This window comes from Anopheles arabiensis, chromosome 3 (assembly GCF_016920715.1).
Source record: "Anopheles arabiensis isolate DONGOLA chromosome 3, AaraD3, whole genome shotgun sequence".
In the NCBI taxonomy this organism is placed as follows: domain Eukaryota; kingdom Metazoa; phylum Arthropoda; class Insecta; order Diptera; family Culicidae; genus Anopheles; species Anopheles arabiensis.
In genome coordinates, this window is record NC_053518.1 from 16,461,457 (window position 1) to 16,478,576 (window position 17,120).

Below are 17,120 nucleotides of genomic sequence, written 5' to 3' on the forward strand. Positions count from 1 at the left end.
CGCACGTACCGAACCGTCACGCGTTTGCAACGTTGCAATAATACTGGCAGGTGCACCCGGTTCGCCCACGCACACCACGCGCCCTGCACCTGCCGCAAATGCATGGGAACAAATCAGGAAAAGTAGCGCCAGTTGTGCAACTACCAACCCCTGACCACACGATCGAGACATTTGCTACACAGAGTTGGTACGTTCAGCACAAGCAGAAACAGAAAGTATGATGAGGTGTGTCGAATCGGTCCGACGGCAGCATCGTACATGCACACCCAGGAAGCTTAAGTTGTCCATCGTTTGGTTTGTGTCGGGAACTCACAGGAGCACAGGAACAAAGACATCGCTACGTGGTCCACTGCTTTCTACCCGTCGCCGCATCCCATAATTGAACTTCGCCCGTGTATCGGGCGAGGAGAAAAAGATGATGATTGTTTCGCCTGCACTTTGACAAACCAGGGAACACCCTGGTGGGCCAGGCTGGCGGGAGCAAAGTTTGTGCAAATTACTGAAACAATGGCAGTAATTGGAATGCTGTTTGCGTTCGGCCGGCCGTCCGTTGCAGTGATGGGATTATTTACGTAATTTTTAACACTGGGTACGGGCCTGAATCCTTTGCCATCTCCATTTTACTCTCTGAACGGTCACCATACGGAGGAAAAACATGGCCAACCGCAATTGTTGTCATTGGGGCTTAAATTTGCCGGAACAGGGACAGTGCGGGATGGGCAATGGATCCGTTTCCAGGACAATGCATCATTTGTGTTGACGGGATGGGATTTTCTGACGGGATCATGGCCGGATAAACGGTGCTGTGTGTGTGTGTTAGCAGTTGATTTTACCTGGAGGATGATCATACTGTATTTTATAGTGGTGTGGGATATTTAAATTTAAGTCATGAGTCCTTGTGAGAAACGTTATACATTGTGGCCGTCTTATATTTAGGTTCAAGTACATTGTTATCGCAATTTGTAAGCTATTAATGTCAATCATTAGTTGTGTTTTTTTTTCTATAACGACTTCCATCACAATCATCACAACTATTTCCTGACATCTACTTTTTGTGTGATATTTGGGGAAAAGTAGTCGTTTTTATAGTTTGGGTTTAATTGACTTTTTTATACTTTATGCATTATTTTTGTTAAATAGAGATTGATAACAGTTCTACTTCTGCTCAATGTCACTTTCTAGTTTCCTTGTCTAGTTTCTAGTCCTCACTTTCTAGTTATTTTTACTAAGTTATTACTAAGGTACTTAAATGATTCAAAAGAATTAAAAATAAAAAGAAAATAACCAGCTATAACATTTACGTTCTTTGCTGACTTCTTCATTGCTGGCTCAATAACCAACAGCTATTTCAACTTAATTAAGTACCATTACTCTAATCCTTAAAACCCCTTGATCCCATTGCGCCCACCAATAACCTTTAATCAGCTCACAGCGGGACGGCAGCGGCCTGAAAAATACTTATTCGACAAAAAAAAACACGACTTACGCAAAATCACACCATCAGTCCCTAAACAATCAAACACATTTCAGTCGATTGTCAAATTTGCACATACATTTCAGACAAATCGTGCGTACAGCCCCCCCAATAGTCTAGCCTAGGAGCCTTCGGGCTGTTGATCGACTTCCCCAAGCAATAGCATAAAAAAGGGTCACAATTTGATTGCCAACCGGTCGTCCGAGCAAAGGACAACACCAGGAGCAAAAGTTGTTTATGAGCGTTCAACCCATGTGCCGACCCTGACCGGTCGACCGAAGCCCACCTACCTTTGCTGCTCCGTGCCGTGCCGGTCAAGCTATTGGGATGTTAAAGGAATTAATCTGCTATAAAATTCATATCCGTAAACATTTCCGAACAACACTGTCCCACGCGGCGTCCACCTAGGTTTAGACTTGAGGGTTTGTCTCTCTCTGTCCCGGATTGATGAGAGAGCCCATTCTGCCCTAGCTGGGCCGCCTAGACTCCCATTGGTAGATAATTTAATATTTTTATTTGCTTCCTCTCGCCAACCGAGTTGGGTTATACTCGACTCGCTCCCTTTTTTATGGTGGTTCAATAAACTGAGGTCCATTCCGGGCAGTAGTGGCGGTCGGCATTCGACCATGGTGATGGAGACTTGACAGACCGATCCGAAAAAAAGGAAAAACATAAACCCCAAACTCACCTCATCTCATCCCCAAAATGGATGGAATTTGTTTGAAGCGGAGAGGGGACGGTTATTTGTGTTCCACACACAGACACACTTATGTCCCCATTTCCGTCATGGGATCATCCTTAACTTTTGTTGAACCTTACTACTAATTCCCGGAAGGAAACAAACAACAACAGCAGCAACGGCAATAGAAAAACCCGTTGTCATGCAATTTTATGACGACTGTCCGTGCTCGGGACGTGTTTTTTTCCGTTTGCGTTGTCCAAGTTTTTCCAACCTTCCCATCTTCCGGCGGCTCGAAGGACCAATAAAGCCATGCGCCATGCAAACCCATTCCGTTGGATTTACACCCAAAACACGGGCGGGTTGTGTAGGATGGATCAACACACACCACACGTCCACCAGGTAAGATCGACATGTCCGCACAAGATTGCCCAAGACGCTAGACCTCTCGCCGTCCCTCCAAATCCCTTCCCTTTGATGGTCATCGTCTGGACGGACATAGTCGTGCCTGGGTTTTCGGAGTACATTGGGTGAATAATTTATCCTGGCTCTCGCTGGTGGAAGATGTTGTTGTTATTCTGCCGAATCGTGTGTCGTAAGAAGTCCTCTCTGATGTCCATACCCAATGCCCAATGAGTCTCGCTTGACGACGGAGAAAAAGCGCAACAGTCCACCGCACCAAACCAAAATGGCGCCATCCCGAACGTATTGCTGAATTGTGCTGGGGCAGAAAATCAATTTATTATTGATGAAAAAGTTCCCCAAACCAGCCCCACTCGGCAGGTATAGGAATTGGACTCCATGTTCTACCCCTCCCCATTCGGAAATGGGGGAGTTCTTCCGAACGGAAACGTCTCGTCCGGTCGTTTGCTCAAATCTTTTTCCACCGTGTACGACGCCCCGGACGCGCGACCATGATGAACGGGGCGCATAAAACCGTTTTTGCGGGCGGAGTGCCTGCTTTGCTGCTGCCCGACGGTTTCCCCGGCGGTCTTTTGTTTACTGCCTGGCCGTGTCTTGGTTTTGTGCTCTCGATTACATGGTTCAGTGGCCGCTTTTCGCTGAACCCATCACCCCAGCCGGTAGGAACGACCAAAACGTTTCCATTGAAGCTACCATCGGTGAGGCAAATAAACCGGCACAGAGGTTCACATTTTCTTCCCTACAACATACCCACACACACACACACACACACACATGTACAGGTGAAACGCGAAAAACACGAGATCCTTTCCGGACGGGGAACAAAGGCAAGGGCCCAGTGAGCCGGGAATAATAAAAATACATATTTTATTTAGGCACGCGATTACTTATTTACAAATTTATACCGTTCGTCAGTAAAGGGCAAACCCGACCCGTTTGCTTGGCGTAGTGTTTGGGACTGTGAGTCCATTTTGGCAAAAAGGGAAAAATACGTCACTGACGTTATTGCTGCACGGTGGGGTGATTTGAGCTGAAGAATACACGAAAACCTTCTCGTCTCGAAATCCTCGCCTTACCCGATCACTCCTGAAGGAGCTGAAGAACAATCGCTTCCGCCTTCCGTGTTGCAATAGTTCCGTTTTATGTGGTCCTGCCGTAGATATAACCACCACCTCCCACCCGACATCAAAGGCTGAGAAGCATTCAACGTTCGCAGAACGCAAAACAGAAGAAATCGTAATGCAACTTCACTTTATGCTGCTGCTGCTACATGGAAATTGTACCATTAAGTATTCATTTAGTACCAGCGCAAATGGTGTCGCCTATACATCACCCGGGGCATCATTTTGGTGGGCCTGCAAACTGGAAAAATTGTTTTCATCCACCTTTTTACGAAGCAAATGGGAGTCATAAAGCGACGAATGATTGAAGGTGTGCCCGAGGAGTCGGTGATGTTTTGGCATCGCAATAAAGGATGATGAAGTTGCTGCGGAAGATGAGCGGCATTTACCTGGAAAGGGCTTCCATTTTGGATGACTTCGTTCGTTTGTTTGTGTGCTTGCGTACTATATCTGATTAGTTTTGAAGAATTCATCTTCAGTTCCCACAGTTCCCACAGCTTGCCCGTGTATTGTCCTCTGTGTAGAATTGAATAGTATTTTAATCTGATAAGCCTCCCTATTGAAATGGTAGGGGTAGACGCTTTTGTTTGGGTGAAACCCGATCTCATGCACTGCAACGGGGCTAATTCTTGGAAGTGTGCCAGGCGCGCTGTTTCCATTGTGCGCTGTAGACATTGCATCGCACGGCGGACGAATCCTTCAATATTGACGTTCAATGATTTGAACTGCAGCGAGGCGCCACCCTGCCTAGAATCTGAAAACATTTCCCTACTCAATCAAGGAAGAGGTCGCGCCGAGGGCACGGATATTGTGCCCCCCTGGGCAACGGGCGTGTGGATATTGTGCATTCAAAACAGCATCACCACCACAAAGAGCTCTCATTGTTTCATACTTTGTGTAGTTTGGGACGTGATATCAATGGGGTTTGGTTTGCTATGTAGCATCCTCAACGCCCGGTTCAACAACCACTAGTGTAATAACTCCAACAATCATTTTGAGCATTGAAAACCGTATCGCTGGCGCATCATTTTGAAATCAAAACTCTCGAGCCAGACAGACTTTGCCCCGTTCTGCCATCAGCTCAAGCGCGACGAAGATACTAGCCCTCTCACACACACAACCAGAATATTCGATTTTAATGATGACGAATCGAGCACTGAGTGACATTTAAATGTCATTCTGTGGGTGAAATTTGATTTCACTCCACACATACGCTTCCTTACCGTACGCCTTTTTCCCTGTTTCGTTAGGGTCTGTTTGTGCAGGCACGGTTTTACCCAACCACCAATCAATGTTGATGAAGCAAGCAAGCACTGTACCGAGGTACCCCGAGGTTCCTCCATCAACGCGGACGCATTTAAAACCGAGGGAAAAGGTTCATATTTCGCGGCTAGACAACAAAAAAATGCCTGGGCCTAGAATAAGAATGGATAATTAGAATCGGCTGTCAGTTTACATGAGGGTGAAGCAACGGGCTCTGGCTTTGGAGAGCATAAAATGGCCCATAATCAAAGGCTAATCGATGCGCGGTTCTTTAAGGGTTAAGCGCAACGCATTGGGGTGGTGTCCAATTTCGACGCGGAAGAAATCGGAGCTTCCACTAGACCCCTGTGCATGACAATTAGTGTCTTGATGGAGTTCTTTTTGTGACGGTCGTTTGAAGAACTTTGAAGAGATGGCTATAGAGATCATTAAATGATGTGGAAGTTGTTGGATTTTAGGAAGGGTTGTAACGTTTTTCAGAATGTGTATATCAGTTTAAGATTATTTATAACACATTCTTCAACACTTTGGAAGGACCTTAGGAATATCTTATTTGTGACATGACTTTCTTTCAAATCCATGTTTCTTGAGGCCGTGATTGGTTTTCTTGTTCCAGTAATTGCTTGGAATATAACGAAGTTCTTGGTTAATTTTGACTATGATTAAACTTCTTGTAGCTTATAGTCCTCAAGATGACATTCTTGGTCCACAAAATACCACCACTCAATTACGCTTAAGTATTTCCGTGAACAATTTGTACTGCATTACCCCCCGCGTCCTAAGCACTAGGAGTGCCGGTCATTCCCGATGGACCATCCTTTCTCGCATCCAATCAATTAGTGATTAGAAAAGTTTTGGTTTACCGAAAGTTCTACTGCCATTATTGTCTCTGCTTCCGCTGTTCCTAGAGTAAGATAGAGAGAGAGAGAGAGAGTGCGAAAAAAAAACCCAAAGTTCCTAGGCGCGCTTTTTTCCCTTCTTCGTGCATGAGATTCGTTACGAGCATCGAGCAAATTGAGAAGCAAATCTATTCACCATCACCACAGGGGAGAAGCAGACTAGAATTAGCAACGCGTTTGACCTAAGTTTTCCGATCGAATGATAACGATGATGGCGTGTCGGGACAGACAAAAAGGAGTTTTGCCAAAGTTAAATCACAAACAGGAGCAAAGACAAGTAGGAAGAGATACCCGTAAGGAGGTCACGGTCATCACGGCGGTGTCTTGGGGCACATTCCGCAATTCTCCCGAAAAGCGAGGGACGATGATGATGAGGCGAAACTTTTGCTTTCCACTTCATGGCGATTAATTGTGCGCTGAGTTAGAACATTTCTTGGTGGGATTGGTCGACTAAGCCATACAGTCGTACACACACACACACACACACCGATATGTATAGTAATTTGTAAGCATTTCTGGGATCCGATCTGCGGTCCCGGGAGGGCGACCAAAACTGTTCGAATATTTCTCATTATCTTTTGCACTTGCCCGGCTTCGGAGTTTCCGGTTGGATCAGTTCAGCGTACAATCTAGTGAAATGAAACCGCGAACACACTCACACGTGATAGAAGATGGGCGTAAAATGCGTCCTTGCCTGGACTGAAATCAAGATTCGTCGAAAGGATTTCCCTTACACGGCACTTGAGGCGCGCACCGAGCATTGGGCACCGCTGTGAGTGAACTTCAGACCTTCACTTCATCTCCGGAATGGAGGGAAAAGTGGTCTTAAATTTATGACGACCACGGAAGGCGTATCCCCCACACACACACAAAGATACGTTTCACAGTGCCGGTGGCCGGGGATTTAACTTCGTGGAATTGTGTGCATCCAAGAATTATGGAGCGGCTGGAAAAAGCAGGTCGAGAGCAGATGCAATTTAGCCCCTTCAATTTCGACCTGCCCGGTGAAGGTGTTTCTTCATCACTACCACCACCACCACTACCACCACCATCATCATCATCAAGTCTCCATAGCTCTCCTGCCATAATTATACTCTTGAAAATGCAGCCCGCTCAAACGCTGCCCCTTAGAACGGCTGACAAGGCGCAGGCCCTTTTGCGTTCGGTCGTTTTATTTCGAGCAGACAGCAAACGGCCAACCGACCCAGCACCACTTGGGGTTGTCGTGCGCAGGTTATGACGATGCAATCGGGTTGCGCTTTTCATTTCATCAATTTCTTGCGTTTCCTCCCCACGTCGAGCTTCAGCTTCTTGCGGAGCACGGACGAGAAACGGCTTGAATGTGATTGCAGCACCAAGCAGCATTCCAGCACTTGAGCGAACGATGATGGACGGTCGAGCACAGTGCGGGAAGAAATAATATTTTAATGAATACGTTAAGGTACAGCTTTAGTAACTTGATTACGGGAGCAACAATTATTCGCCAGCCCCGTCGAACGTGCGATGACGTGCCGATGCTGCTGCCGTTGCAGCGGTGCCGATGGTTAGAGGTCGATCTGAAGATCGTCGGTGCGTAATTGTTAGCGAAAAATTGTATTTATAAATACGCTCAAGAGTTCTTACGAGTTTGAATTGTACGGAGCAGCATGACGTGACTTTTTACAGCTTTCTGCATCTAGCAGCAGCACACTTGTTGGGCATGAAACGTCAAGATGTTCAATCGTCAATGATTGGGGCTGATGGGTAGCGCATAACGATGTTCAGTTACTATCTTGATGATTGTATCTTATTTAGAAAACTCTGACACAATTTTTTTATTGTTTGTTCTGTTCTTGATACAATATTGGGTTGCTTAATGTTCACACAATTCGCGAAATAATGTACATTAAAACAAGGATAAGCCAAAATCCTTTCACTGAATTAAAAAAAAAAAAAGATTAAGATACCAAGTAAAACACATCAAAATTCCATATAATTCGATTTTGGAGAATTAGATCATTAATTGTAAACTGACAAATCAGTTCTCTCGTATCGAATTACAGTTTAACTTCGCAATATGTTGTTTTTTGAAGATGATTTTCAACAATTTCACGGTCAATGAGAGAGTATACATACAGTCGAAAACCATCTGTATCTTCATTCAAAAGCTGAAATTGTTTATCGTATTGAAGTTTATCTTCTTCTCGTATCATTATTGTGTAAAATCCTAGTCTTGTCTAGTATTACTGTTATCCTCTTAGTGCACCTTGTAAAGTTTTTTTGTAAAGTACAGCAAAATTACAAAACAAGAAGACATACTCTTTGCACCAATATGAAGCAACACTTAATTCATGACAACCTACTGGCCCTGTTCCACAAAAAACCGAACCCAAAAAACTGTTCCCTCCTCAGCACCAAATACTAATTGACCCAGTTCTAACCAAACTCCCGCACACTAACACATTCATCGTTCGCTCTTTAATTACAGAAAAATGCAAAAACCCATTAGGCATGGAATCGTTCGCGATTAATGACTCACAAATAACGGCCAGCTCGGCGCACGACATCGGCAACGTAGGACCACAGCATGCCAGGTAAGCAAGCGAACTCAAGCAAGTTCCTTCCCTACCAATGGGTAAAACAGTGTACAAGATTCTTTCATTACAAGTCTACCGATGGGAAGAGTTCAAACGCAACTTCCTGGCCCACACTCACATCACAAAAACACAAAAAAAAAGTGTATGAATGCACGAGGCGTGAAGCTTTTCTTGAAAGCTCCCGACAGCGTACGGGATAGGGTTTGACGGAAGGAAAATTTCTCCCAACTTTTTTCCCTTTTTGTACTGCCTAACAGGACTTCCACAGGGATGTATGTGTGTGCGTGTGTGTGGTTTTGTTTCATTCGTTGTTTAATCTTCACGGGATCAGTTTTGCTCTCGCCCTCCACCATGTGTGTGTTTGTGTGTTGTGCGCCTGCCACCACTTCTGCAGCGCACCTTTCGATCCCGCCCAACGGCACTCCCACTTGGAAGGAGGCTCGTTTTCTTTTCGCTTGTTTTTTGCCCCCGTTTTTCACTCTTCGCCCTGCCGTTTTGTGCAAGGTGAGATTACGAACTGGGTGTACCGGGGAAACCATTGCTGTGTGTTTCAGCATGGAGCTCTCGCAGCAGCATGTCCGTACAATAATGGGCCAACCGAAAGGATATGCCAGCAACAAATGGCTGACTGCTTGTGTTGTGTTGTGTTGTTTTGTGCTCTGCCTGGTGGTGATGTGTGGCTGGGCTCGTGTGCATGTACGCCTGAATTTGTTATACGGGCATTGCTCACGGATGAAGCAGGATAACAAATCTACATTATCCTCATCAGGGATAACAAATTGCTCTCATTTAAAATGAAAAATCACTATTTGTATTTTCTTTTCTGCTTGCCAGACCACTGCCACGAACAGACACAGCGCTCGGAGGGGTTCGGGTTGCACACCGGTGGGGAAAAGGGGTAGCCTTGCTTCCGTTCTGTGGCACCCATCTAAAGGCACTGGAAGAAGATTTGGCACACACACAGACACACATACAAAGACAGACAGGAATGGAAAGACAATGCTGAAGAAAATTCCACTCTCTGCTGGCTCTTGTTCTGCAGTTTCTGCAATGCTGCACGGGACGGGAGTACGGCCCACCGGCCCGCAGTCATTGCCAAACCATTTTCTATCAAGAAACATAGGCTTCCTTTCGTGCACCGTTCCATCTTCATACGACTGCTGACACGTTTCTGCCGCCGTGCCATTTCGGCTGCACAATGGGAAGAAAATTATTTTTCATTTTCAAACCATCCTGTGGGTTTGGAGAGGAGATGAGCCTCGCTCCTTCTCGCTTGTTTTTCATTCTCGTGTTCTTTTGCCCGATTGCTTCAGGTGTAGAAAATCTGCAAATGGATCACAAGTTTACTCTTCCGTTGTTTTTTTTTTTTTGCTGCTGTTTTGGGTGGCACCATTCAGTGAGTTCCGAACTGACACACCCTCCCGTACACATTCAGCACCCACTGATGCTCGGTAGGGAGGATGATTATGTTGGCCCCGAATTCGAAACGTGCCGGGTGACGGAATACCGTGACTTGGTAGATGACAACAGGATTAACACGAAGTCGTTGCCGTTTGTCGTCGGTTTGCCATTCTTCTCCGCAAGGTGCATTGGGGTGGCGTGTTGCATCGTTTACCTTTTTGTCAGCCATTGGGTTGGGATGTTCATTTTGGCAGCTGTTGTTGCTGGTGGGAGAGCAGTATGCATTTGCTTTTGCACCTTTCTTTGTATTTGAAGTGTAGTGATGAGTGTGTGTGAAACAGTTAGAAATTCTTTCCTTTACAATTACATTCATTTTTGATTGAATAAAACATGGTAGTTTGCACTGTTACCTTATGATTATTATATATAATATTCTTTTTTTTTATTCTAATTTGGCAAGTTTATTAAATGTTTGTTGATGTCATTGGTAAAACCATTTTTTTTAAATTGGTAAATTTGGTTATTCTGAATTGATGTACTGTAATAATTGTAAATAATGAAGTTTTGAAGTGCTTTATAACTATGCCAAATATATGGCGAAAACTAGATCAAATCACGTTGAAATTGATAAAATATCTACCATCTCCGTATATTTGACTTATCTGTTCATGTATTTCATTAGATTTTTTGTTAGAATAACTTCAATTTTAATTTAATTATTTGTTTTCAAAGAACTTATATCTGAGTTTCTCTTTTTTGTTCTGAGTGTATGTGCCGGTCTCGTGGTACAGTCGTCAACTCGAACAATTTAACAACATGCTCGTCGTAGGTTCAAGCCACTAAAGGACCGTGCTGTCATACGTAGGACCGGACTATCTTGCTATGGGAGGAATCAATAAGTGACTGAAAGCCAAGCCCACAAGTAGTGTTACAGAGGCAGGCCTTGTTGAGCCAATTGTTGACAACAAATGTTGAGCCAAAAGAGAGAGAGAGCGAGAGAGAGAGAGAGTATGTTATCAAGGCTTTGGTTCAGTTAAAACCGTTTGTCGAAGAGAATTTGAATTATTAGTATGTTTGGCTTACAAAAGCAACCTGAATCAACAAATAAATCTAACAGCAGTAAAGAAACATTTTTAAGAGAAGAGCCTTATCATCGACATTGTACAGGAACCACAAGTTTGAGGGAAACCCATTCAATAACCTTACATGCGCATACAAAATTCACCCCTTATTGATTTTCGCCATCCCTTCGTTTTTTAACCTCTCCATTTATCAATAACGACAGGATCGATCATCGCGGGAATGGTCATGTTAAATAAAATGGAATCCAGTTTTACCGTAAAATATCTCCCTAAACGAGCATTCAAATATTAACGACCTCGGGTTAAAGTCTTTAACCGCATCGCAATTGAAATGGCGTGAAACGTTCTTTGTTCTTTTGGCCCTGCGATTGTGTGCAACACTACGTCGTACAATGGCATTATTTCTTGTTTTTTTTTTTGCAAAGGGAGCGAGGAGGAAAATCATGAAATCATAAAACGTCACCTGCCTGCCTTCCTGCCTAACCAATCACGCTCTGCCCAATGCATAATCAATAAATGTTGGTCGATTTTTAGTGCGCTATAACGGCACAGGGACGGCTGGGGCATCTTGGGAGAAACACACGAACACGCAGGCAGCTCCCAAGAACGAGCATTTTCCATTTTGTCGTGATATGAAGGATTTATGTTGGGGCTTTTGTTTTTGTTTCCGTTTTTTGTTACTTCCATTCCATACGTCTCTCCTTACGTCTCTCCAAAGCGACTCGCAGTGTGTGTGTGTGTTTGCTATGTTGTGGCCCCATAGCCCCAGTTCGTTACGGTGTTGGCTTCGGTTGGACGATACGTGGCTGCTAGGTTGAAGGTTTATTGTTGTTTTTCCTTCCTTACCGGCCCTAGAACCCAGTGATCCGTCACTGTTGTTTTCCTTTTCATCAACCATTTATGATTGCACCGTGTTGTGTAGCCGGTGGTAGTAAGTCGTCCGGTTATCGCTTCAGTTTTTCCAATCAGCTCGGTGTGTGTGTGTGGAGAGAGAGTGTCCTTGGTAACTGGGCAGAGGGAATTGAAGCTATAAAGCAATTCTTCTTTACCCCCCCCCTCTCCCCTTACTCGGTCCGACACGAAGGACATTCGGTTTGTGTTGCATGACTGGAAGAGAAATCAAAAGATGGAGAGTCCTGTTTTGCGGTACACGAGACGCCGAGGGTGGCCAATTTCAGCTCCATTTCCAGTACTATTGACGCTGTACAAACACGCTCACGCAGACTGGCAGTCCAGTGCTTGCTGTTTTTCCCCCCGCTCACTGTGTCAGCTTTGACGTTTATGTCTTTATTTCGTTGGCTTTCTAATCGACGTTTGCATGATTGAACTGTACTGTAACGACTTCGCTGTTTAATGGGAGCAAAACTGTGTTGCTGTGCTTCTTGCTTGCTTTGTTTCAGCCATTGAAAGCAAGTGTTCGAGGTAAATCTTTGTGTTGAAAAAAAAAAGGCACAAGTTCCGAACATAAAATTGATTAAAAACAGGCTAATATCACTAGGACACATCTTGACGTTCAAGTTGAAATATTTAAAACTCACTCACGACTCACGGCATGCAGAAATACGCTTCGCAACAAACGCTACACACTGTGTCACTCTGTGTGTGATGCTAGTTGTTGGAGTGGGTCATAAAACTAGCAACAGATTGACGTTCACGATGATTGCAACGAGGAGGAGGTACACCGCTCGTGGACGGAATGGCAAAAAGCGATCACGGGGACGTGAGCATGCAAAAACGGAGTCCCACATCAACCGAGGAAAAGGGGAAAGAGAGTGAGAGGGAGAGATAGGGAAACTCCGTTCAAGAGGTACCAGACCAGAGACCAGTCAATTTCTTTCCAACGACGCGCAGCTGACTGGCGACGTACTTCATAAATCAATATGGTCTCTCTTTCTTTCTGTGCATGTACGTCCACATCCGTTTGTGTGCAGCGGACTTGCCATGTCGTAATTTGTTTGCACGAAGGAACGAAGCTCACTTTTTTGAGTGTGTATGTGTGCACATTCTATGAAGATTGGCACACACGACGCTGATCAATGTTGGAAACCATCGTCCGGACGGTTGGGATTTTTTGTTTTATGCTGCTGTTGCTGCTGCATCACCAACAACGAGTAGCACACGTCCCAAATCCCACCGTACTACCAAGCGCCATAAGTCTCGATCGATAGCTTAGGTCAGCGTCGGTTCAATCATCTACAAGCGGCCAGGGGGGTTTTCTCTCAGCTTTTTACCCCCAATACCCCTTTTTTTTTTGGTTGGCGCTGCTCGTTGGTCATAGCTTTTGACTTTATTTTAATGCAACTTTGCGCTTGCAAAACGCTGTTCGGTGTCTGTCCGGGGGGCTTTCGGGTTCAACTGTGGGGCCACTTGGTGCGCGTGGTGAAGGCGAAGGCGTTGAGCGACAGTGGAAGCAATATTTCCCTAAAGGGCCTCATTGAGGTGAAGATTCTACCGCGCTCGACTGGTGGAATGACTTCATTATGAGGCAGACAGTGAAATAGTACCGGTCCGAGGCTGCGCCCGCACACTTCATGCAAGTTGGCTGGTGCTCGAAAGGTACGAAGCGGAGAGAACATTAAAGAGAGAGAGAGAGAGAGAGTCTCTTGACCCATCTGTCTATTCCGGACGTTCCGATTCACCTTCACAAGCTGTCTTTCGGCGAATCGGCACAGCACCGGAGTGCTCATAATTTGCTGCCTCAAAACCACTTGAAGGTGGAATATTCCATCGACCGATCGTTTGCATTTCATGCATCGTTAGCATTTTCGGAAGCTTTTATTCGGTGTTCGGTGTTGATGATTAATGTGTGGGAGGTTAGGGCAAGGCTCCCTTTGAAACATTCCTGCATTCGAAGGAAGGGTGCGAATTTTGCGCCGCACTTTTCGGACTGAAGTTTACAATTGCTGTAAGAATAATTGCCGGAAATGAGGAATGCAAGAATGGAGTTGCTCGAGAGCATTAAAAACTGCACTTTGCACAAATCAATGCACTGCATTGTGACTGCATTGGGAATGTGCAAATAACCAGTCAGCGTTGTGCGGTCGGGAACGTTTGACATGTTAATTTAGCGATCTCAAACATCTTCCCAGCACGGTCGGACGGGAAGAAGGTGTTCTCTCGTGCGTTGTCCCCGAGGCTCTGTGTGTGAAACCGTTCTTCAATAAATCTTCCCATAGCTATGAATGGGCCTCGCCATAACTCGCCTGTCGACCACCATTGTTGTTGTTGCTGGTGGCAGCGTTGGCATAGCGAGCCGTCATTAACCCCCATTCACCGCGCGGATCGCAATGGCGGTGGCGGCGACGGCGGAACTCATAACTTTATGGTTCACCGTGTTCGTCGTAAAAAGCGAAAATTAATCTCCATCCCATACACAGAACTTCCCGCACTGCTCCTTCCTTCCTGCCACCAAAAAATGATGTTTTACCCTTCCCTGCCCTTGCGTTCCTGTTTTCACTGGGTTGAAGCTTTTGAAGCGGGAACGTTTCGAAAGACGAGCGTTTCTGCTCCTTCAGCGTACCGCAGCGCAGAACCCACCGCCACTTGCCATTAAATATAATTAAAAACAATAAAAAGAAAAATCCGTCGTCGTAAATTAACACCACCATCTGCCCCTCGCTCGCCGTTACCCTGGTTCGGCCAAAGCCTGCCACTTGAGTCCCTTCAATCTCGGGTGTTGCTTTCGGGGTGCTGCTGCCCTGGAAATCACAAAAGGGACACTCCCTGTTTGAACTGACGTTTACACCGACAGGCAGCCGAGGTGATGCGGGTCGAGCTCTGAACCTGATGTTGATTTTTCTAATGACACCCGGCGACAATGGCGAGCTAAAGTTAGACGGACAAAGAGCGCCCCTGAGTGGCTGCCGGCTTCGCGTCCACTGGTGTGCCTCCTTCGGGGAGATCCTTTTGCGGTTTTGTGCGATAGCCGTTCTAATAAAATCTAATATTTCAAATCCTAGCCGCCATTAAAAACATTTAGAGTCATTGTTTTGCTACCCTTCGCACGCAGTGAGGCGAGGGAAATGAAGCGAAATGATGTAATGGTCGGTGGTCCCGGATAAGCCCCATTTCCATGGAGCGGGGAACCCGCTGTTGGTTGGAGCTGGATGGTGACGACGATGATAATGATGGTGATGATGTGGGCTAGCTGAACAGGTAACTGCCGGAAAAATAAAGAGTGGTAAAATATGGACACATTGAACCTTTCTTATCAATGTGGGTCGAGATGGTAGCGATTTAAGTCCTTCAAGGGAATGGTTGGTGGGATGTTTTTGGGTGTGGTTGAATATTAAATGAAGCCGAGCAGGGGTAATACAGAAGAGCTAAGAATGATTAAATCGGTAAATGAAACATATTGTATGGTTTGATAATGTTGTTCAAAACGTGTTAAAAGATTCATCGCTTTCGCACGAAAGATTTGAAACATTTTTAAAATAGATTTATCAGACGACCAACGTTTACTTGAGTTCGATAACTGAAAGTTTCAAGTATCTCAAGACAATAAATTGTTAGCTCTGATGTTGTAGTTATCGATCAACTTGTATAACAGAAAAGAATATTTTCTCATATTATTTTACTTATTATTATCATTAGTAATTACACGGTTTTTCTTTTAAATTTGTTATTCTTTATTTTTTATAGATTTATTATAGGTTTATTTGATATACTATAGAATTTCATTCGCTTTATTTCACTTTAAGAATTATTTCTTTGATTTTTATGCTAGCTGTTGATTAATTATGTGCGATGAATTTAAATTGACAAAATTTCAATCCAGACAATATTTATTCTTATGCGAAACTGTTATCTGTTTTCATTTGACTACTTTTTCAGAATATAAATAATATTATTGTGTTTTTAGTTTGTTGTTTTTCTCTGTTTATTGATTAAATAGTTACTTCAGATTCTTTATTTTTAATTGTTTTTCATTTCATTTGTTAATTTTCTTGTTTTCATATTTATATAACCTTTCCGGAAGTTACATAAATGAAATGTTCAATTTATGATTCACTTTTGTATTTTCTATTAAATACTTAAAATGCATAAGCAATTTTCATATTTCAGAACTCTATTATAAAGATCATTGCATTAAACCCACATTAACCATTGTGCTGGGCATCATCATACCTGATGCTCGTCACCAAACCGGCATACACATTGCATCAAGCAATACATTCGCACAAATCACCACCCCCCATCAGCCGATTGACCAACCTGAATGGTAAAATTCCTCGGAAAATGATAAACAACTCCGGGCTGGTCACTTTTATTTCCATGCCGCCAAGGACTAATGGAAGAAATATGCTCTTTTCCGGAATTAATGCTCCATCATTTGCCGTTTGGCTTGTTTGCTCTTCCCCTGCACCCTTCCACCGCTGTGCATTTCTTTTTTTGGTTTTGTTGTTGTTGTTGTGCGATGTGAGACCCACCACCCACCCGGAATACCAACGCACTGTAACGCACCATTCACCTGCCAAAGACCAACATCCTTGACCGTAGCCGTTGGATAAAGCTGGTACCACAGGAGGGTTTTGTTTTTGCTTTCCGCACTGTGCTCTGTTGTTGTTCGCTCCCCACTCCGTTCGGGGCTTTCCGTCCTCGGGCTTGTGGACGCGGTTTCAATCCCGTGCATCATTTCCGGCTGGTCCGCCAGCGCTACATTAATATTACATTTTCATTTTCAGTAATGACCTCCCATCATCGTTATTGTTGTCGCAGGGATCATTCGGCGAAAACTCCGTTCCGGGAGAGGCGACATTGTGGTTAACCTTTCGTTCTCCGTTTCCTGTTCGCGGCCGACCGCCATTTTCACTGGAACGCCATTAGTCACTGTGTTGACGCTGGTTGGTCGTCGGTTATTTTTTGTTCGCCATTGCCTTTGTTGCTCCGTTGCTGGACCAGCAGCCCAGAGAGCAAACCCTGGGCCAGCAGCAACGTAGCTGAAGGTAGCGGAAGCTTTGCGCGTCGTTGGTCAAATCGGGGGTGTGCTTTTATTTTGAAGTTCTTCTGTTTTTAACTCAATTGTAGCTGTGATTCTGTGGAAAAATGGCACATAATTAGTTGTTCTTTTGTGGGTGTGCGTCCTTCTTCGAAATTGGGAATGAAACTGAATGGGTTTTTTTGTTTGTTACAAAACAATTCATATTGGTTTTTTTCAGAATTACCTGGTTTTGGGGATATTGTAGTTACTTCAGGCTATTAT

The 17,120-nt window shown here is 44.6% G+C and overlaps 1 protein-coding gene across 3 annotated transcripts in view; it reads left to right on the plus strand.

Moving 5' to 3' along the window:
- Positions 1-17,120, plus strand: part of LOC120901466 (discoidin domain-containing receptor tyrosine kinase B) — a 245,553-nt gene that overhangs the window by 127,777 nt on the left and 100,656 nt on the right. For all 3 annotated transcript variants that reach the window (XM_040309438.1, XM_040309436.1, XM_040309437.1), the window contains exon 4: positions 8,327-8,432. In XM_040309438.1, the coding sequence (XP_040165372.1) occupies positions 8,327-8,432 (106 nt within the window). The remainder of the gene's footprint in view (positions 1-8,326; positions 8,433-17,120) is intronic.